The sequence below is a fragment of the Lagopus leucura genome, unplaced genomic scaffold, assembly GCF_019238085.1.
Source record: "Lagopus leucura isolate 7727_CA_CO unplaced genomic scaffold, USGS_WTPT01 Super-Scaffold_1, whole genome shotgun sequence".
Classification (NCBI taxonomy): Eukaryota; Metazoa; Chordata; class Aves; order Galliformes; family Phasianidae; genus Lagopus; species Lagopus leucura.
In genome coordinates, this window is record NW_024962250.1 from 8,817,801 (window position 1) to 8,839,979 (window position 22,179).

The 22,179-nt window shown below is 40.1% G+C and overlaps 3 protein-coding genes across 4 annotated transcripts in view; 2 read left to right on the forward strand and 1 right to left on the reverse strand.

Annotated features, from left to right (window-relative positions):
- Nucleotides 1–3,183: 3,183 nt before the first annotated feature.
- Nucleotides 3,184–7,691, reverse strand: LRRC57 (leucine rich repeat containing 57). Of its 2 annotated transcripts, none has more exons than XM_042868799.1 (6): nucleotides 7,647–7,691; nucleotides 7,238–7,410; nucleotides 6,363–6,498; nucleotides 4,990–5,258; nucleotides 4,333–4,518; nucleotides 3,184–4,089 (listed from the first exon to the last, which is right to left on the reverse strand). In XM_042868799.1, the coding sequence occupies exons 2-6, from the start codon at nucleotides 7,319–7,321 to the stop codon at nucleotides 4,048–4,050; spliced, it is 717 nt and encodes a 238-aa protein (XP_042724733.1). In that variant the 5' UTR covers nucleotides 7,322–7,410; nucleotides 7,647–7,691; the 3' UTR covers nucleotides 3,184–4,047. The 2 variants fall into 2 exon arrangements, with proteins under 2 accessions (XP_042724733.1, XP_042724724.1); XM_042868790.1 differs by lacking the exon at nucleotides 7,647–7,691 and adding an exon at nucleotides 7,535–7,640.
- Nucleotides 7,692–7,717: 26 nt separating this feature from the next.
- HAUS2 (HAUS augmin like complex subunit 2) lies at nucleotides 7,718–12,752 on the forward strand. Its single transcript, XM_042868777.1, has 6 exons — nucleotides 7,718–7,957; nucleotides 8,338–8,430; nucleotides 9,690–9,759; nucleotides 10,631–10,763; nucleotides 11,385–11,493; nucleotides 11,640–12,752. Exons 1-6 carry the CDS (start codon nucleotides 7,733–7,735, stop codon nucleotides 11,784–11,786), a joined length of 777 nt encoding a protein of 258 aa, XP_042724711.1. The 5' UTR covers nucleotides 7,718–7,732; the 3' UTR covers nucleotides 11,787–12,752.
- A 2,496-nt stretch (nucleotides 12,753–15,248) lies between these two features.
- Nucleotides 15,249–22,179, forward strand: part of STARD9 (StAR related lipid transfer domain containing 9) — a 98,103-nt gene continuing 91,172 nt past the window's right edge. The window contains exon 1 of the mRNA XM_042863489.1: nucleotides 15,249–15,346. Coding sequence (XP_042719423.1) covers nucleotides 15,300–15,346 — 47 coding nt within the window. The 5' untranslated portion in view covers nucleotides 15,249–15,299. The remainder of the gene's footprint in view (nucleotides 15,347–22,179) is intronic.

Genomic DNA, 22,179 nt, shown 5'->3' on the forward strand with positions numbered 1-22,179 from the left:
ACAATATCACCTAATGTCAATCTATCAGATGTGTCCATCTGTTTTGAAGGACTGATAAGAAATGAGACTACTCTTCAAGATGATGAATACTAGTAACAGATATCAAGCAAGGATCCAGTAGATGAAATACAGAGATCTAACTTTTTGGCAATGCACTTGAAAAGCTATTTAAAGTAGTATTTTCTCTGATATTGTAACATCAGATTGTCAGAATGCACTTAAGGATAGAGGGATTACAGATTTGAAACAGTTCTGAGCTGCAAGAAAGAATAGTGGTATCCAGAAATGGCTTGGAAGAATCATTTCTCATATGAAGTTGGGCTGCCTAGCATATTTTTACTAAAAGCTAGGTTAAAAATAAATTTTTAAGAATTGGACAAATGGAGTATATAATTATTCTGAATGTGTTGTAGATATCCTTTAGGCATATTTATACAGTAATTCATGGTATAATATGAAATTTGAGCTAGCCTACATCTTGGTGAAAAGTGAGTAAGGTTTTTGACAGGTAGCTTTATATGAGCTGCAGTACATATTGCTTGTGCAGTAGCTTGCAAAATTCCCTCCTCTGTAAAGGCTTTGCTGTGGAAAAAATGTGCTTATTTGCCTTTGCACTTGAAGTAACAGTACTTTATCTAAATACTAACTGAATAAACAGATGAAAACTGTATATTTATGCAGCTAAAAAAAAAAATTGGCGAGCAAATGAAATCAGTATGAAATAAAATACCCTAGTTTACAATCAGTTCATTTAACTTTTTCTAACTCAGTAATTCCAAAGTAAAATGATGTATTTTTGTGCATGGAAATAAAATCCTTTTGCATAAGGGATGAGGAGAAGGGAAAACAGAAATTGCTGATGTGAAACTATTGATAGATTAAGTGTAGTGATGAAGCGTCACTGAAGTGGATGCTATTCTGTACTTGAACACATTCATTACTGTGACCTAGAACATGAAATTTTTTTCTTGAAACAAATCCCCTTCTATTTTGATACAGATTTGTATAGTTCAAGACTAACTTGGCAGCATTTAGTATTTTTCATGGTATCTTCCCTTTGCTTGATGAAACTTCTGGTAGGTGCTGTAACTCCAAGGTAGCAGAAGAGCCTAGCCATGAGTAACTGAAAGGTTTCTAAATGTACTGGCAATCACATAGACAACAGAAATACTGACATAGTGGTTTTGAAATATTTGAGATACTGAGATTTTTTTTTTATGGCAGTGCCAACTGTCACTTTTTCAAGTATTCTGCTGCTCTTGTTTCCTAATACCTATTACTTTCTGTTCCTGCAAACAAATCTTTGACAAATCTCAGACAAAGAATGCTGGTAAACAAAACTTAAGCTTAAGAGGAGCAGCATGCCTGAGAACAAGTATTTTCAGTTTAAAAAAAAAAAAAAGCACCCACAGATCGACAGCATAGTATTGCAAAGTGCATGATATTAATGATAAATTATCCTGTTGTACTGTTAGGTCAGTTGCTCCTGTCCCATGCATTGGGAAATCTGCTAAAATGAAGGGGGGGGGTTTGGTCTGTGGGTGTCTCAAGCACTGCAAGTCTGTAGGAAGAAAGCTTCTGCTTCAAATTGGATTTCAGGTATCAACTGAAAGGAGCTGAACTTGAAACAAGTTTGAGGCTTAACCTATTCACTGCTAAATTTCTGCAAGTTGTCATCTGTGGAGTTTATTAATATAGAGGAACAAGTTTCTGATTATCTGGCCTTGCAATTATTTTGACATGCAAAACAAAGCAGTGTAGTAACCACTGTCTTCCTGTCAGCTACTTCTTGTTTAAGATAGCACCTGGAATGGGGAAGTCCTTAAGTGTAGACTGGTTCCTGCTGTCGCCAGCCTGGTTATAATGGCAGCAATACTAACAGAAGATGTCTGTCAGACAAGGAACTACTAGCCCAAGAATCTGTACCATCCTTGATCTCTCTAGGTACCTGAGAGCCTCAGACATCTGGGGTAGCTCTGATAACTATAAAAACAAACTGTAAGAACAGGTAAAAAGTGGAAATTAATCAGAGAATGGTATTGTTTTTGCTTGTTCATTAAAGGGGAGGGGAGAAGCTTTAGGAAAGCAAGAAACTAAAAACAAATGTGGCAGTTACAGGTAGGAGAACAAAAGCTAGCAGTGGCAGGTAGTTGTGTCCCTACCAACCAAAAATATCTTGCTGTCTACTCAAAATGGAACTTCTTTCTTATTACTCCCCTGAGAGAACATCTCTATTTGAGATCTAAGGGATAGACAAGACCTTGGAGTCTGAACACCTGGCTGACTCTGGACTCTACAATGCAAATCATCTCTGAAGTGAAACTTTGTCCTTCATCAAGTACCCTCAGTCCTGAGAGCAATTTGGCAAGTATTACAGCAGGCTGGTAATGCTTGAAATAACATATGTGCTTTATTAATTACTTGCTTTAGTGGTGGTAAATAGTAGTAGTCAGTAATTAAAAACTAAGAAATAAAACACCTGTTCTTGCATATTATAGAATTCTCTAAGTCTACCATTGCAATCTTTATGCACTCATAGTCTGGGGAACTTGCAGGTCATGACACCTGTTTAATGATGGATCATACCCATCCTTTAAATCATTAATTGATGTTCCCCGAAATACTGTAAAAAGTATTACAGTGTAAGAATGAAACAAGATTTCAACGGGACCAGGGAACTCAATATTCCTAAGCATCTTATAAAATAAATGATAACTACAATTAAGATTAGTATATTGAGGAAAAACACTGGCACAGAGGTCACTTCATTTTCCTTAGTTGCAGATGGCATAACACATTGACTACATATAATTTTCACACCTGCACCTTCAAGGAGTTGAATGTCTAAATGCCTTTCTTACCACAAGTATGAAAGGTTATGCATAAAACAATAATTACTATATGCAGTGAGACTGGAAGACCATCTGATTAGAAAGAGGTGCATCCATCTTCGTTTGCTAAGAAATGCACCTAGTACAGTTCCTACTTTGCTATTTTGTGCATGTTAACTTAATTGCTACCGAAGTGTTGACTTACTTGACTTCTCTGCTTTTTCAAAGGGTTGAAGTACAACTGTTAACAGCAACTGATGAAACAGTGTATCTGAAGTGGTGGTTTGTAGGACAGCTAAATACTACTGGTAAAAGTGACAACAGCAGCAGGTACACCAAATAAAGCTTGAAATGAGTTTTTGAAAACATTTTACTAAAATAAACAAGTACACTTCCTTCTTTAGAATAAGTTAAATAATTGCATACATCTTCAATTCTGTCTAGGTGCTTTTGGTAGTAAGGCAGCAGCAGTAGGGAGACAACTAAGACTTTCACTAAGAGTCAGTGCAAGGATATTTTCCAGCAGTATACATTTTTACTGAATACACTGAAGGTGAACTTCATTTTTATTTGACATAGCTCAAGCAGCAGAGGACTGTAGTGCAATTCTTGCTTATGGGAAAAGAAAGTCTATACAGAGAAGTATGAATGAAGAATGTTCAAGTCATTTGTTTACTAGAGCCAGTTAATAAAAATTAGCTATAACTATCTGTGCTTCATAGAAAAATTTGTATAAGTTAAGAACTAAAACATCTGTGGAAGTTCTCTGTAGAAGAGTTTACTGCAGAAGCGCTTACTGCAAAATATACAATGTTTTGAATCTGCTTTGAAAGCAAAACTTCCATGTACTATCATGGAAAGTGATTCTAGGAGAAATAATTCTCTTAGAAATCCATCAGTAGCTTCCTGACAAAGGGAAACTGGCAGATTTGGAATACTCTTTCCCCTTCTCTATGGAAGAACGAGCCCTGACAACAGAGAATGTGTACTGTGTTTAAAAAGTTATAGCGGCTCAAAAAGAAAACTGGCCCCTAGGCAGGTTCATCAGAACAGTACCTGTGCTCTCTAGTTCCTGTTTATTCAATGTGGTCTTACCAACTGTATGCAACTAATAGAGAGGATACTCTAATCTCCTTTATCAGTCTTGGTTTATGTCAGTGAAGTGGGTGGCTCAGTCACTAACTTCTTACCAGGGATACACACAACCAGAACAAAATCACGCAAACTTCTTCTTTGTAGCTGTAAACCGTTCCATGTACTACAAAGGAAAAACAAAAAAGACATTTAAACAACACTTAAATAAATCTAACCTTTTTTTTATCATCTGTTGTAATGGATTGATACTCTAGACTAAGAAACCTTACAAATGCTGAAGTCTAACTGAAGGGTTTTAAGGGTGAACTGATATTAAAGTTAATGATGCTTCCAGTTGTTCTGCAGTCATATCTAAAGAATTCACCAGAAGCTTCTTAAAAAAAAAAAAGTATGTCTATATACAAACCTTGTCATAACCCTCCAGTTCTCTGAGTTTCTTGATTTCAAAGAGGTTGCCTTCAACTGCAAGCAGTGAGATCTGGGAATCACTGAGGATACTCTGAGGAAGCATGCTAAGTTCTAGACAATTTTCTTCTAAACGCAAGACTTTGAGACGTGGACAGTGTGAGATCTGCACTGAGATCTGGGAAATCTGGTAGGAATTTTAAAAAATGGGATTAGAATGTTAGCTATCCATGATTACTTCAAGTGGTCTGTGCTTCAGACTGATATGGAACAAATATCATTTTGCAAATATAGATTACATTAACAATGACTAATTAGCAGTACATAAGCCATAATAATGTTTAAAGAAAGCCAAGAAACTTATATTCTTCTATAATGAAACTTATATTCTTCTATAATAGTAGGCAGATTCCTACTCAGTATCTGTCCAAATATTTTCTATATAATTAAATTCAGGATATGTTAGCTGTTAAAATCAGTCAGTTGAATGTATTAGTACACAAATTGTAGTTATGATGCCTCACTTCTTCTGTGTAGAAGAGATGCATCTTCTAGCTCTAAAGTTTTGATTGTGTCAGCCTATGGTCTATGGACAAACTATGTCTAATGTAAACAACTGAGTCCCACATCCACATGCCTATAACATCTGTTACCAGACCTGATTCTGATTCAAATTGAGTTCAATGGCCTGCAGTTCTCCCACACTGTCAGGTACATTCTGGATCTGGTTTTTGGAAAGATCCACCACGTCCAAGTGGCGAAGACCACAAAGTTGTGTAGGCACAGTCCGAAGCTGGTTCCCAGAAAGATTCAAAGTTTTGAGAGCTGAAAGTTGTCCAAATGCAGCTGGTAGCTGCCTCAAGTGATTGCCATTCAAATGCAGTGTTTCCAGTTTTTTCAGTCTACACAGCTCCTCAGGTAGAGCAGCTAGAAATAAATCACACAACAAAGAGATGACCTAAAAAATGAACAGTAAACTTCTGTAACCATTTATGTCAAATTTCTGCATGAAGAACAGTGGTTTATTACAGTAATTTCCCACAGGATTCTTCCATGTTTTCCAATGAAAGCACCGATCCCTGCATAGAAACTTAAACTCACTAACAAGATGTGCTTTCTACACATCTTCTAAAAATGTCTTAAAAATAATCTTCAGACAAGACAGACCTTCAACCCATAAGCTGAAAATGCTGCTTTGAGGATTGAATGCTATAAATTATACTCTCTACCAGCCAATTAGCTAACGTATTCTATGGCATTTCATCTACCACACAGTTCATAGCCTCAGGTCTGCTGCAGCCATTTAAAGGTATCGCTCCACTCACTCAGTACTAAATTCTCAAATAAGCTGTACTGTATCAGACCAGCAGAGAAGCCTCAACAGGTAAGCACTGCTACAGTTCATCCTCACTCTATCTACATGTGTCTAACCTGTAACACTCCTGAGTTGCACTACAGAAACAAAGAGGTTTGTAAATTACATTTGTTTTTCAAAAAAGGCAGTCAATACACAATGAACACGCAAAAAATAGAAAAAAAAAAAAGGCTTCTTCACTTCAGCCTGATTTTTCCATAAAGGGGCAAAAATTTTGTTTATCATCCAGAAAACTGCAACTCTCACAACATAAACATAACCTGAATTTTATTGACCTTCCACTCATGTTTGTCCAAAAGAAGCAGCAATCAGTGGCCCACAACATTCTCTACAGGTAATCTGCAGCGCCTGTTTTCTAAGCAAATACTAAACCACCTGACACTGTTAAACTTTCAGATCAGACAAGTCACAGCACAGAAACTATACAGTTTTTGAACTTACATGTTATTGTAAAACTGATAATACAACTAAGTTGGCAACTAGTATTGCAGAATTTATGGTTTGATTTTTTCCTGTACATGAATTCCAAAGATTTCAGTTTACATGACTAAGCTTCCCATTTATATCCTGTGAGTTAAACCGTTACATTTAGTTTCTGATCAGAGAAGTCAGGTACTACTTTAAAAATCTGTGGAGATATTAATTAGCAGGCATACTCAGTTTGTTGTTGTTTAGAACAAGGCTCTTCAAAAGGGAAAATTTTCCAATGAGTGGTGGCAAGAGCTCTATTTTGTTGTTCGACAAATCTATTGTCCTTAAGTTGCTTGTTAGCTTCTGCAGGTCTTCAGGAAACTAGGGTGAAGAAAAAAGATACACTGTCTAAACAGTTGATACAGCTTCAAATGTTCAAGTGATAAGCTTTAAAACTTTAAGTGAAAAACATATATTGCTATTACATACTGTAATATGTATCACAATATCCAGACATCATTGTGTAGAAAGCAGTTGACAAATTTCTTTACTGCATATATTTTCAGCTTTGAATTTTGGCTATCCTGTGAATTTTTGGCAGATTTATAGTCCAAAGATATTCTTTGTTTTTCTGCCATTAAGTCAAAGTCAAGATGATTTCTGCATACTGAAATCCAAGATGCTTGCAGCAATGTGAACATCCTGTACAGGCTACAGTTAAATGCAGCACAAATATCTAAGCATGAAAAATTGTGGAGGATCTTTCTAGATAGCAATACCGTTGTAAAATTACATTTTTTCCTGAAGTTCCAAGCCTTTCTCTTATTTATTTTTTTTAACAGCACAATGCTGTATCCACTACTTCTTTGGGGTACGTTCACTTTTAAGCATAAGATCAGTAGCCTGCAAATGTCCTGACAGGCAAATCTTCAACCAGAAGATGGTGCAAGCAAAAATCCACTCTGCCAAGAAGAAAAAACCATTCTTCTGATAACATTATCCATCCCTATTTATAAGAAATACACTATGTGGTGCATTATGACCACACCTAAGTGGGAACTGCTCTTCAGCAGTGTCAGTCCCACCGACAAACGGCCACATGTCCTTATAGGTACGTTACCTCTGTGAGTCCCTTTCCCGTCAGCTGGAACACTCCGGTCTTCTGTGCTGTTTCCAGGTGGGCTTTCAGTGCACTGTTTCCCATCCTAACGCTTCTTCTTCGAGCGTACGGAGTCCGAGCGGTGCTTTCAGACAGATTCTCTTATTCTGCGATGGAGGAGCACGACCCAAATTCTGCATCACAAAGCAAAATTGTTCTGACACCCACTTCCCGCAGCTCACAGCCCGCTCCGAGCCGCAGGCCGCAGCTCCGCCAGGAGCCAAAAGCGACGCGGGGAGCCCCGACGCAGCTCCGTACCGATCCCGACGCAGTCAGGCGGCCGCCGCACCCGCGGGGGTCGCTCACTTCTAAGCCGCCTCACGCCGCGCTTCCCCCTCCCTTCGAAACCTGGAGCGCCAGGAACCCTCACCGGCTCCTCCGGAAGCGGAACCTTGTCAGCCCTCCGTCACACCCGCCGTGGCGGCGGCCCGCCGCCCCCCTTCCGGGTCGCCCAGGATGGCGGAGGGCCGCCGTTTGGTTTCCGCAGCAAAGGCGCCCGCCAGCCCCAGGCCCCGCCGAGAGGCACGGCGGGTCTGCGGCGGGCTGAGGCGGAGCCTCTGGCAGAGCGTCGAACCGGTCGGCAGCGACTCCGGCCCCTGCTCCGGCCCCTGGGGGTCGGACGAGCCCACGGAGATCGCGACCGTGCTGGAGGAGTGCGTGGCGGAGGGCTCTGTGAGCCAGGTACGGCGCGGGGCCGCGCGGAGCTCCCGCCAGCGACTCTGCAGCTAAAAGGGAGGATCTTCCGCTGAGGGGGCTTTGAGGCGCTGGCCCAGCTGCCCGCAGAGCCGTGATGCCCCGTTCCCGGAGGCGTTCAAAGCGAGCAAACCAATACCTTAGGGAGTGACCGCAGAGCAGTCCTTTATGATTTGGGTTTTTTTTTTTTTTTTAGCTTGTGCTGATGTTCCCAAAGTAACGCTTGTGTTTTATTAGTTGTTTGAAAGAAATTAACTCTGTCTCTCAGGGTGATAGGCTAACAGTAAGTTTAGACTATTAAAAGTCAATATTGAGAATTTGCCTTTGTGCCGCTGACTGTGCCATTTCATGTTGCATTCCTTTCACAGGAGACATTGGATTTAGCCTGTGAAGAATTTGAATGCTTTGTGAGGTTTTCAGAGAGGGAAAAAATGGCGAAGATTCGAGCAGAAATCAATGAGGTACATACGGCCTCCACTTCTGTCAACGCGCACTTAACACCTCATCTGTACAAATAATACATGTCACTAATGAGGCATCAGACTGCAGTGTGCCATTGTCAAATGTATGTGTGTTCTGGAGGCTTACCTGACATAAAACAAAGAGTGAAATGATTAAATAAGTTCTCAGTGTAACTGGAAAGATGTAGCAGTTTGTGTCTTTGAAGTGTTACCTTTCTGTAGGAACTGAAGAACAAGTAAGAGTCTGTAGGTCGCTTACATTCCCCAAAAATGTGTTTCTTTATAGGCAACTGGACCATTTTCTTGGTTAGCAAAAGGTAACCTTAGTCACTTCCTACTGCCTGAGTTGTCTGTTGATTTATATTTTATGGTGATGTTTTCTGAGCATTTGCTTGCTAGTATGCAGACTGTGTCTGTTGAATTGTGTCATGTAAACTCCAGCAGTTACTGCAAAAGTGTGACAAACTCGGCTTTTAACTTTTTGGAGAATGAATTAACTGGCATTACCCCATATGACTGGCAGAAAGAAAGGACACTTTCAGCTCCTGGTAGAGTGGCTGTGTAGCCGCTTGCTGAAAGGTTATGCTTACAAAGTGCCGTCTCTGACAAATGTTCAATGTGCTGTGAGTGAAACAGTAATTTTTCTCCTTGCTTGCAAAGGAACAGTTCTGTGTCCTGAAAGACTTTATTGTTCTGTTCTGTACTTTCTTCAGTCTTTTCCTGTCTAGCCAAAATGACCTGAATTTTCTGCCACAGGAAGATACCTGTTGCTTTTGTGCTCAGTTATTGTTAAAAATAATTAAAGCTAAGATTCTCCTGAGAGGTTCTCTCTCAGCTTAAGACAATCAAGACCACAGAACTGTCTTCTCCAAAGGGAGAAAGCTTGGGCTATGAGGTTCTTGAGCAGGATCTGGATTATGAAATTGCTTTGTAGGACTTGTAAACATCTATGTTTTAGGAATGAGTTGCAGAATCTGTCTTTTGAAGCAGAAGTTCCCAATACATCACCAAATAGTGATTTTCTTGTCTTTGTGTGCTGGTGGTGTTTGGTTTGTTCTCTTTAAACTGTCTTCCTATTAATCAAAAATAGAATCTAAAACTTGAGAGAGCTTGATAGCATGCTGTCATGCATGTGATCAAGCTTTTTCTCACACTTGCACCATCTCCCTTCTTAATCCTCCCTCCTTTTCTTCTTCCCACCTAAAGAGAGACAAAAAATGTGTTTAAGGTGCATTTTTATTTTATTTTTGTTGTTGCAGAAGAAACTGGAAACTGAACTTCTGCAATTGGAGCTGGAGACAGCAGACATAGTTCATCCTTTTTATTTAAGTAAGTGTGGTTGTATTGTAAAAACACCAAGAGTCTTAAAGGTGCGTATCAGCAGACTGTTTCATCTGATTACATAGTGCTCATCATGCTTCTAGAAGAGACTGCAGCTGTTTTCACTGCATAGTTTGTTAAAGGTGACAGGTGTTTTGTTAACTTCCTCCAGAAGAATGCTTGCATAATATTTGAATCTCATCAAAATGATTTGAAGTAGAAGGGGTGTGTGTGGGTGTATATATTTGTAATCGTGTGTCTGTGTGTCTTCAGCTTCCCAAATTCAGTGGAGCATTGGGAGTTCCGAAATCATCAGTAATTTGTTTTCCTTCCCTTAAGCTGTGTGCTGCTTTGCTGATTTTCCAGTAAACTGATGCACGCATTTCTGCTCCATCTGTAGGCCCCTAGAATTACCTTGTTTGTTTGTTTGCTTATTTATTTAGGGCTTTTTGCTTGTTTTTCTTTAGTTTTTCTTGGGAGCATAAGGATTAATTTATTTTATTTTTCTTGCTTTTTCCATTTTGTCTTGATGGATGCTTAAAAAGATTCTAGTTTGCTAATAATGTGTTTTGATAGTGAAGTACATTGTAAAATTGTTATCCTATGGTATAGGTTAAGAAGTGGGTTTACTAAGAGTTACATAAAATGCAAAGCAGTCATAAAGCTGTGTCTCTAAAAAGTATGTATGACTTTCTTCAAGGTGAGTTTTGATGTTAAGTTCTGTACAATCCAGCACAAGTAGCTTGGAGTAATTATATGTTTATTGACTGTAAATTGTCTTGAATAATAGATCAGAATTTTTTTTCTGCCTTTCTGCTGAAGAAATTTTGCTCTTATTCTAGCAGGACAGCAGTTTCAACTTTGCAATTTTATCTTATAGGTAAAAAATACCAGATATTGCAAGATGTGAACAGACACTTGGAAGCAGTACTGAAAGAGAAGAGAAGACTTAGGCAGAGGCTGATTAAGCCCATATGTCAAGAGACGCTGCCTATTAAGGCTGATTTCCACAAGTAGGCATATGAAAAATAATACTTGTTTGTTTGATTGAGTCAAAATTAATTGCAACTCATAGGCAGTAAACATCATATACTTTAATTCACATCAATAAGAGGTGAAATGATAGCAGGACCAAAGCTAAAAGCTAAAATTCTATTAACTGCTAAATTCATGGAACAGTAGGGATAATTATTTTTTGTGACAGTTTGCTTAGTTGATTTGTCTTCTGAATATTACACAATGAAAAATATGTATTTTCAAATGAGTGTGTAAAATGCTCGCTTCATTATGCTTCTGCATAGGTAAGAATACTATTTCAGCTTTGGTGTTTTTCCGTTATGACTTGTGCAGAAATGTGTGGATGATTCTCAGATTTACATAGTACATGTTTTAAAACTAGTCCTTCTCTAAAAATCTAGTCCTGTTAGTGAAGTGCATACTTGTTTCTGTAATTCCTGCCCTACATGTTGCTGAGAGTTGCAGAAGAATTGTAATTGCACAGAAGTTAATTAGATGACTAGGAACTCAAATAAAACTGGAGGACTAAGAAAACCTGCAGGGAAAAGAGTTAAGACTTTGCAAGTATTAAATCCTGCATTGTTTTGCACAACTTCAGAATTCATTCTTGGCTGCAGGTATGTAGTGGAGTTGTTGACTGAGGCTGTGACTTTCATTGAGAAGTTGGAAAACCATTTGCAGACTGTAAAAACGATCCCTCAGGTACCAACTTTCATGAAGAATCTGGTGAGTGGCAAAAAAATAATAATAATTGAGCCTTTCATCTCCTCCAGCATTAAGAATTCAGTGCTGTTTTGTTGCCTAGCATCTTTTTGTTTCCTGCTAGATTGATAGGATGTGTGGAGATTAAATCCCATCCTCTTCTGCTTCAGGACATTGCTTTGACAAAAACAGAAGTGCTGGTGACAGATTTGGAAGAGCTGACTGAGCAAATATTGCAGTGGAGAGAAGTGCAAAAAGAAGTGTATTCTGACAGCATTTGCAATACTGCTGAATTGGACTTGGGCTTATCTACCTAACAAATGATGTTGTTCTTCATGTGAGATAATTGCTTGAAGAACTGCCATGCAAGTCTCCTGTGGAAACTGCAACACAGTTGTGCCTTAAGTTAACAGGGATTTTGTAGATAGTTGTATTTATGTTTGACATTGTAGTTCAGTGTTTTCCAACTAATTGAAAACAAAAACAGATGATAAATGGCTGAGCGGTAGCTTGTAAATAGTCAACTGCTGAGGGGACTGTTAGAGAGTTCCTCTTTGAAATAGTTGACAGACTCTGAGCCTTTATCTTCAGTGCAAATTTGTTGGCTTTAGAACCTCTATTCATTTTTAGAGGTATGTTGATAATACACTGTATTTTGTATGCCATTATAACACTTCAATAAAAGTACTAGATTTTAAGATTTAAGTCTTTATTTTGCTATGGAATTTTGCATTTAAAACAATGATACAGAATGCTATGGAAACTGTAGGGGAACTGTTGGTCACAGCCTGAGCCTCTGATTGACCACCTGAGGCAAGCAGTGAGTCAGCCACGGGAGCACAGGTAAAGGCAATTCACCTGTGCTACCAGCAGGTAGCTCCTAGATCCCATTTAAATGCTGACTGCCACTGAGGAAGGATCTGGAGATCGCTCCTTGTGGAGTTTATTGCAAACCTACAACATCAGTGAGCATTTTTTTCCATTCAATATTTTTCTATCACAGTAATTCTGCTTAGCCTAACTTCTGTACACTCATTGATTGAAGCATAAACTGGCACTTAAGGATTCAAACCAAGAAATTTTACTAGTGTTAAGTTACAGCTTATTAGAGTTATGATGTTGTTGACTGCAAAAGCAAGGAATGGACTTGGTGATGTGTAGCAGTTCTTCTAATTTTCTGATAACCCAGATTTCTATCGTAGTGATAGCTGTATTATTCAGTCTTCTATTGCTTGCCCTGTCTTCAGTGACCTTCTTAAAATACAACTCATTTTACACAAGTATTAATGTCTGGGGTTTTTTTGTTTGTTTCTTTCTTGCAAGAGGTTGATGGTTACAGTTCACAGCCTTAATAACTTTTATGTGTTGAAAGATGTGTTGGTAAAACATCACTGGCAGGACATCTATAAATCAAGAAGCTTGGTTGCCTTTGGGGATGTGCAGTTTCGTCCTGAAGACATGGATCAAACTGGAGAAGTGCTGCAGATGTATTTATTTCTATTGCTGTAGCCTCTGTTATCTGAATTCTCTGTACGCACAACTTGTTGATTTCAGTTTCTAAAAAGGAAGCCTTGTAATTTCTCAAAATAGCCACCAAGTGGCTCATTACCACACAAATTTCACTCAAGTTTATCTGAGTGCTGCATCAAAAAAGTAGTGTTAAGGAAGAAATACTTGGCTCTTTGTTGAACACACTCTAATAAGATTTACTTGTAATTGGTCTACCCAGTATTAAATACTTGAAATTTTCAGGTAGCCACATCATTCTACAGAGTATGATGTCAAAGTATAGCTTAAAAATTCTCTAATGTCATATACAAGTGTAGCTGAATTTCCTTTAGCTTTCCTTTTTGTTGCTGCTGAGTGAAGTTAAAAAGACAAACTTGGATTAAGTGGACAAGGCTTGGATTAAGTGGAGCAGAATGTCAAGAGATAAGATCTGAGAACAAAGCTGGAGTTTGAGTCCTGTAAGCCTTAGATGAAGTCTTCATGTGAACACTTGGTATGTGACATTGTGCAATCCGAGCACAAACTCCCACGACTGTTCTTTCTGATTCAGAAAAGGTCTTCCACACAGTTGCGGAAGAGCTGTATCTTCTGTTTTTCTGAGATGGGAAGTAACAGAAACTAAACAATCCAGACTTTTAATCCAATGCCTTTATCCCAGATTTAACCTGTCTTAAGTTGCCTTACAGTAATAGTTTACATCAGGTAAATTAAAGCTACTGTAACTTAAGACTTTGAGAAATAGGATGAGAACAGTTCCAGTTACTTTGTTCATCATAATTCCTTTGAATAAAGATAAATATGTACATTTTCCCATATCCAAAAAGTTGAACATACTTCCTTGTTCTGCTCTACCCATTATTGGAGAGTTGACTGTGGAGATGGTGGAATTTAGCTGATGCCATTAGCTATGGACATATGAGGTCATTAAACCTATTGAAATGTACAGCAGTTCACAGCTTGTATGGATCTGTGAAGGGTCATGAGTTGGGAAGAGTGTTGAGTCTGAAGAACCTCAGTCTGGAAGGTTTCTGTGTTGTGGCACCTTTCATTTAGATTCAGTATTTCTGCAGTTTAAGAAACACGATCTCGTGAGGAGAGCTATACTTAAAGTACAAAATGTAGGGTTGTTTAAACGGTCTACATGGCAAGGATTATCTGGTGTAAAGGTACTGTAGTTGCCTATTCAGATACAGCACAATCTTCAATATTCTGAAATGCAGTGAATAAAAGTGAATGACCGCATTGGGTTTGGATTATTTTGTTATGGGTGTGGGTTGGGGGGAAGATTGTTTCTTTTTGCCTGTCAGAATATCTCAGGGCAGCCTGTGTCTCTCCTGTGGGTGTGCCTGATGCTCTCACATCCCCATAGTCACATTGGTAACAAGGACAAGGACAATATTCTAAAATCATTTTTTTCAAGTTTTGATGGCTTTTACATTACTCTAGACATAAAACTATTGTCAGTTTGATAGATTGAGATTGCCTTCAATTGCAGGTCATGGGGTATTTTAATGCACTATGATGAATCTAGATAATAAAATAATAGTGTAATAATATAAATCCAGATTTATTACAATAAATGCATAAAGGTTTGAGTTTCTAAAGCAACTGCAAGTGCTCAAAAGCTTAGCGTTCCTTCAGTGTTAATCAATTCCTTACTACCTCCCTTAAATTCCTGTCACGTTAATCAAATGTGGGATGCTTCGTGCTGGAAGCACACTGGAGTTCTGGATTGCCCGCACCTTACTTGGAAAATAAATGTATCAAAAGTATAAAGGAGTAGACCAAGAGTGTTTTATTCTTGAAAATAAAGCCCGCTACAGCTCGGTGCTCCCCAGCACGCCCCGCGCTGCGCCCTCACAGCACCGCCGCCCTCACAGCATCGCAGCCGTTCGGGCCTCGTGCCGCAGCGGCCGCGTGTCGGCGCTCGCGCCTGAGCCGCGAGCCCCCGCTGCAGCGGTGCACGTGTAGCGGAACAACGCGCGAGCTGCGGCTCCTGTCTCCTTATCCGGCCAGACCTACGGTAGGCGCAGCAACCGCCGGTTGGATTTTAAATAAGCACCAAAAATGCCCAGTTTCGCTGCTGGAAGGACTGCAAAAACTTCCAGCCCGGCCCTCACAGCTGTTTAGGGCAGGGTTTTCCCCGACTCCCTCCGCAGTTTTCCCTGCCGCCGAAGCGAGGAGTGCCGGGGCGGGCCCCGCTGTGTCCCCGCCCCGGGGCGAGGCGAAGCTGCACGGGACGGGGCGGCTCTACCACGGGCGCTGGGTGGTCGTGCTGGGGGCGCGATGCGGGCGCGGAGCTGCAAGGTGTAAGGAGAGCCATGGCAAACGTCAAGGTGGCCGTGCGGGTCCGGCCTCTGAGCAAAAGGTGCGGTGGGGATCGTGAAGGGAGCGCGGGTGGCCGTGCCGCTGCCGGACGGCTGCGAGGGGCCGGGGAAGGACGGAGCTACAGCTGGGGAAGGAGCCGGCGGTGGGCAGCGTCGAGTGAGGAGGCGGGATGTGTCCCTCCGGAATGCTGACGAGCAGGGGAGGTTGCTCGGCTTTTATCGCTGAGCTCCTCTAGGCTGAACGTTGTCACCCAACGCGAGGGAACGTGCTCTTCCCCTTTGGTTGTGGCTGTTTGTCCCGAGCGGACAGGGGCCGGATATTCCCTCTGCCGCCCTGCTCTGCTCCCTCCCGGCTGCTCGGCTGTGGTCCCGGCCGGCACGCAGCTCGGCCCGGCAGCTCCGGGGGGCCGCTGCAACGCATCAGTAAAACTGTGAGGAGTTCGGAAGTTTGGGGAAGAAAAGAAAAGAAAACCAAATTTTAGCGGCCGGTGATTTGCTTCTGCTGTTAGAGAAATGCTGTAGCGCTTCAGGCGGAAGTGATCTGAGGACGGGTCCGAGCTCCGAGGGCAGCGCTGATGTGGGGCAGCCCGCCCCTTTAGCGTGAGTCCCGCACAGCGTCTTCTGGCTGCGTGGGCCTGTGGTAGATGGCCCTCCCGTGGAGCGCAGTTCTCATTGTGCTTTTTTACCTTTTAACTCAAATTTAGCGGATTTAAAAATCCATAACTATCTTATACAAACGTGTTTCTTTTTTTTATATATATAATTCTGATCTATAACACAGCTGTGAATGGAACACGTTTTGACAGATGATGGCGTATTTTAAGACAATTCGTCTTGGAAATAAGCTAAGTTTGGCCCTTCTTTGCTTAGTGTTGCTTTAATGCTGGAGGCATTCCTTGTTTTTATTTTCTACCATATAGTTCACCATTCCTAGCATAGAAGTATTGACATTAAAATGAAAACCTGGTAATGAGATCAAACTATTCAGACCACAGGACCATTTTGCAGAGTCTTGCAGGGTTAACCAGAGGTTGAAAGAGCTTCAAAGTTTGATTTGGTGATGTATTTCATCATGCAGCCAGGTCTCCCACAATAGCATTTGGCTTTACATCACATTTGGCTTAATGTTTCTTCCCCAGTGGGTAGCACGTAACTGTACATATGTCATCATAGCATTAAATTGTGCCCATAGCTCTGCCAGGTGAGGTGTGATGAACAGGAAAACCTTTGGCATAGTTGAGAGGATCAGTGGTGTGACAGCAGCATAGTTGGAGGGGTGAGTGGGATCTTGGGTGGGTGGGATCCCGGACAGCCTCCCTGCACAAGGGCAAAGTGAATCTGGCGCTGACATGGAGATGCAACAAAGGGGAGACAGAAGCTCAGGGGGTAACAGGCAGACACTGAACGGCTCTACTGCTTCACTTGTGGCAGCCTCACTGATGGCGTGTGGTATTTGACCATACAGGCCATAAGCTGTTTGTTCTCTGTACTGCGTTGTCCCAGCTGGGATCAGCAAAAATATTCCAGATGGCTTTCTGTGTTTTGTAAAAGGGAAGGGGAAGTGATTGAATGCTGCCTATGAAGGCTCTGGTGGGAGAACTTGCTCAAACATGATAAATGATAAATCAAGGCAAGTAGCAAATACTTGAATACTTAATGTAACCCTGATAGGGATCAGTGAGGATAGAGGCTTACACTTTCCGTTCTAGTTTCTTAAACCACTTCCATGTTCTGGTCACATGCACCTCTCACACTTTCTGTACACGTAGCCGTGATGGCCATTAACAGATTGCCACAGCTCCTGGGATCTCCTAGGTACTTTGAAAGGAAAAGCTTCCTACAAAAACTCTTTGGGTTAAGCTGGATTGAAGTACTGTGGTGTGTGCAACTGCAGTTCCAGTGATAAAAGTTTTCATTTTCAAGAGATTAAAAATCTGTGATCAATGGCTAGCACCAAAGTGTTAGTGGTCATTTCTAGACTATCCAAACTTGTCCATTGCTATGTTTAATTTATGTGAGTGGGTGAATTCTGGTTTTGCATCTTCAATTTACAGAATATTCAGAAGTTAAAAGGTCTTATATGGGAGATCATAAAATCCTACTTTCTGTTTAAAGTATCCATTTATTATAATCCATGTTATTCGCATCTGCTATTTGTTACTTAGCATAAGGCCAAGTAAAGAGAGGTCTTTTTGTTCTTTGCCTGTACAGCGCCCATCGAAATGCATTCTTCATCTGAGAACTCCTACGCACAAATAATCTTCAGTAGCTAAAAAGCACATACAGCTGTACAGAATGCAGTTTTTCCTTTCCTTAGGCTTTTAAGAGCTTGTAGCCAACGTTCTTCATAATGCCATCAGTTATACAGTAATAGACTATGCTATAGTAATAGACTATTTTTTGTCATCAAAGCATCGTCCTGAGTGTAAAATCCTGCCAGTGTGTTCCCTGGAGTAGCATTTCTTCTGAAAATCTTTATTACACATTTGCCATTCTAAGTACCAAGAAATAAATAGAACTTGTTACATATGGGTACACAGATACTTGTGCATAACCACAATGATTCCTCAGAATTAAATTTGGAAACTTGAACAGGTGCAGTAAATTGACTACAGCAATAATTTTCAGGTGTTAAACAAGAGCTAGGAACTGGTGAAATCCCTTTGTGGTTTATTTCCAGATAGACTATTGCTTGGTCTGTTAGATATCAAACTTTTGTAATGAAAGCCTAATGTTGTTTTTGGCTGAGGGGTAAAAGCTGTTGATTAAAAATGTAATGCTAGTATGTAACTATATGAAGTAGGGACACAGGCACTCTTTCCTATTTCTCCAGTGCTGCTGTGGAATATGCTGCAGCATGGTGGTGTGATACTGGATCTGGTCCAGACATGGAAGTCACATGGCTGGCCGAGAAACAAGGTAAATTACCTTGACACTAGGGTGTGCAAGTTTCCCTGGGATGCTTTTTGAGAATCATAGAGTCACAGAATCACTCAGGTTGGAAAAGACCTTAAAGATCATCAAGTCCAACCACAACCTAACCATACCACCCTAACTAACAACCCTCCGCTAAATTCATGTCCCTGAGCACCACATCCAAACAGTTTTTAAACACATCCAGGGATGGTGAGTCAACCACCTTCCCCTGAGGTCTGGGAGCTGCATGTGTAGCACCCAGCAAAACAGAAAGCACGTCCTGCTGTTGGAAAACTGTATTCAGTTGCCTGTGGAACCCGGTAAAGAAGAGACAGTTGAGGAGCTCTTAATGGAAAGATGCTGTTGGGATCTTTATTAACTCACAAATGAGCTCTCCTGTTCTGGTTGTTATAGTATCTCACTCCTAAAACTTCATAATGCTGTTGTTAAGGGGGATGTATTCTGAGCAAATATAGCCAGATGAGTTGAGATTCATAATTCAAAAGCATTTTCAGGTTACATTAAAAAAATAAAATATAAAAAAATCCCCCAATTCCTGAACTTTATTCAACTTGATATACACTTGTGTTACATACATCTGAAGTGTAGTGACACAAGGTGTTGGCATCATTAATGCAGTTACATTTTGTTTATAATTTCAGTTTCTGATTAAGTTAGCTTTTCTGTTTCTTAGATAATTTTTTTTAAAAAGGTTGTATTTGTATTTTTCTTGGACAAAAATAATGGGGTTTGCAGGGAGGGGAGATATGTTTTCCATTATAATGGTAGATATGAGCATTTTTTTCTTCTTTTTGTTACTTTTCTCTGATCAACTTAAACTCTGAAGCTCAAATGTGTGTTGGAGAAATTAGCTGTTATTGGAGTATTGCCATCATCTCTATTAAGTGCTTTACTGGATGTAAATTTAAATAACTTACTTAGAAATGTGTATATATTTTACATTAGCACAAGAAATATGTTAGAGATGAAAATTTATCTGCAGAATGGATGAAGCAGAATTTGGATTTATTATTCAGCATATGTTCCATATGGACGTAATTGTCAAATACAGGACAAAATACTGCTTTTTTTTTTTTTTTTTTTTTTTTTTTTTTGAGAAAATGGTGAAGTTGCTCTTGATTTCTAAGAGACTGGAATGTCTCTGTGAAAGGAGAAGGTCTAAATACAGGAAAAAATAGGTGACATGCAAGAGTAGGAAACACCTTTTAGCTTGTTCAGGATTGTTAGGATACCTCTCATTACAACAAAGTTTAGAATAAGGCAGGCCATGGAATGTAGTCATGCCAGTGAAGTGTCTGTCTTATACCCTGACTGTAGTGTATTACCTTTCTCAATTACATATTGCAGATATGTAACCTTGGTGATTCACCCCATTGCCCAGATGAATGGCAGGCTGCTTTGGTCTCCTATGGCAGTTAGATGGGTGCTGTTCCTCTGTGTCCTTTTCTTACCTGACAGTTCCTGTTTTCAGGTGATGGTAGCTGAATTCTCCCAAAAGCTGTGGGTTCAGGGCTGGTACCTGATGGTGGGAAAGCTGTCTTGGACCTCCAGGAGCTGTCTGAAATTGTGCACAAATTGCATTGGTTCTGCATTGTTCATGATTTCAAGCTTTTTGTTTTGTTTTTCCACAGAAGAGCTGAGGTTTTTGTTTTGTTTTGAAGAAAGCCAATTTTGTGTTTATAAAGGAGTTCTCTATCCCAAAGAAATGTATTTTTACATTCACATGTCCTGTTTTGTAACCTAGCCTATTATTAAGGTTATCTTAACATCTTCTCCCTTAGTTCACTCAGATTAGTTATTTTCCTTTGCCTAGTCTATTATTTAAAGGTTTGTGTAAACTATCACTGAGATGGCTGCTCTTTTCTCTTAGTAACCATACTTGGCATTAACAGGTCGTTTGCATAAGCAACATCTGTGTTTTTGTAAGGGCACTGCATCAGCAACCTTTCCCAGATGTATTCTTGCAGTCACACTGAGCATGCTTTCTAGCTTTTCCACGGGACAAGTTTTCTGGCTTCTTTAAAGGCCAGAACTCTATGTGCTCTGAGTGTCCAAATGCTGCAAGGCTATTGCAACCACAGTGATGTTTCTGCTGATGTTATGTGACAGCCCTGTGCCTGATACAAGGTGCAAGCTGCTGGTGGGTCTGATGTCTGAAGTAAGAGGCTGGATCTTTCTTCGCTTCTCTTGCCTGCAAAAGCATCTGCAGCAATATCCTAAAACAACATCACCACAACCTTTTGAAACTCTATTAACTGTAATTTTTCATTTTCATAGACCACAAAGTCCTATAAGTACTTTATGGACATCAGAATGATTTGGAGCAGGGATCAGATTTTTTAATTATTATTATTATTATTATTATTATTATTTATTTTCTATGCAGCAAAGAAAAATCAGACATAATATAATTAAATAACCTGGCTAGAACCAAGTCTGTGCCTGGCAGTTTTGATTTCTAAGACCATGCCTTCTCTCTGAGAAAAACTGTATTAATGTAAAATAATGTGACGTATGCAAGGTATTGCTGCCCATCTGCCCTGGGCATGGTGCAGAGGTTGGAAGCTGCTCTTGTGAAACCTTTGTGCAGTACAAGATACGAACACTGTGCACATGGAATTTGCGTAGAGTTTCCCCAATTTCCTTTTCTTTAATCCCACTCTTCTAAAATTCTCTAGCCATCTTTCTATCTGTGCCATAGGTTTTTTTGTATTTTTTTTTTTTAAAGTTTTGAATGTCTGGTTTTTACAATTTAATTGTTCACCATCAGAGCTGATTGTGGTATAATGAGATAAATAATTAGGCAAGAGAGATGAGGGTGCATTGCAGCATTCAGTGAAACAGTCATTTGTTTAACTGTGATCACGGACTGTGGTTCTGTCCTGTTAGAATGAAAACTGATCAGTGTATCTAAATTCTGATTTCCAAGGAAATCACATGGTATAGGCACAGAATTCATTTTTGCTAAAGCTGATGAATGTCTTGTTACTCAGTTAGGGAATCAAGGGTGGAAAAGTATCGGTTTTGATTGAAACTGGACTGACTGGGGTGCAATATTGTTTTAAATCCTCCTCCTTTCATGCTTCTTGGGCACTGGTGGTATAGATAAGTTTTTCCTCTCTGTACCCTCCTCCCCCTCTAAATGCCTCTACCTAAGAGAGAAAGCAGTGTCATTTCAAGGCTGTTCAAAGCACTGGTGAATCATGAGCAGCACTGGATTGCTGCAGGAAGATGCCTGACACTCTTGTTACAGCAGTACAAGGCTTCAAAAACAGCACATACAGGGCCACCGGAGGAGGCCATCCAACACCTCCCATCAAGATATCAAAAGTCTGAATATGATCAAGAAAATGTTGACCATTTGAGCAGGTCTTTATCTTGAGGGAGTGCCAGCAACAGCTCAGGATTCTCTGCACCAAATATTCCTGTTTTTGTTGCTGTATTATCTTCACAAAGAACACTAGAGGGAAGCCACATGGACAAAAATCACCATCAATCGTATTGCCTCAGCTGTTCTTAGAGCCAGTGAAAGCTTTGTACAGATAACTTGAGCTGCATGTCTAGTATAGCAGTGTGTTGTCTTGGTGAACTTTGTGTACTTGGCTTCAATATAGATTTTTAAATTATTTATCAACATCTGTTCTGAATTTGGTAGGAAAGTTGCTGACTGGGTGTGCACTCCTCTTTTACAAGTCCCAGTAAAATACTTAGTAAGAAATATCCCAAATAGCATTGGTTGTCCTGCATAATGAAAAACACTGAAAACAAGTTTTAGGTGGTGGTTTTTTTTTTGTTTTTTTTTTTTTAATTGCTAATATTTTAAAAATAAATCCTGCATTAGCCAAAGGAAGCTTGTTCATACTGTTTGCAGCTTGTGAGTCTCCCAGGTTACAGCAGCAAGGCTGAGGATACAGAAGATGCTGCTGTCATGGAGAGA

What these genes read in the sequence shown, in the direction of transcription:
- LRRC57 (XM_042868799.1), bottom strand. Translation starts at nt 7,321, where the DNA reads ATGGGAAACAGTGCACTGAAAGCCCACCTGGAAACAGCACAGAAGACC. An exon ending in TCTAAACAACAACAAACTGA is followed by an intron (nt 5,259 to 6,362) that starts GTATGCCTGCTA and finishes ATTTATTTCTAG; the next exon opens with CTGCTCTACCTGAGGAGCTG. An exon ending in TCAATTTGAATCAGAATCAG is followed by an intron (nt 4,519 to 4,989) that starts GTCTGGTAACAG and finishes AATTCCTACCAG; the next exon opens with ATTTCCCAGATCTCAGTGCA.
- HAUS2 (XM_042868777.1), top strand. Translation starts at nt 7,733, where the DNA reads ATGGCGGAGGGCCGCCGTTTGGTTTCCGCAGCAAAGGCGCCCGCCAGC. An exon ending in ATTAAGGCTGATTTCCACAA is followed by an intron (nt 10,764 to 11,384) that starts GTAGGCATATGA and finishes TCTTGGCTGCAG; the next exon opens with GTATGTAGTGGAGTTGTTGA. An exon ending in CAACTTTCATGAAGAATCTG is followed by an intron (nt 11,494 to 11,639) that starts GTGAGTGGCAAA and finishes CTTCTGCTTCAG; the next exon opens with GACATTGCTTTGACAAAAAC.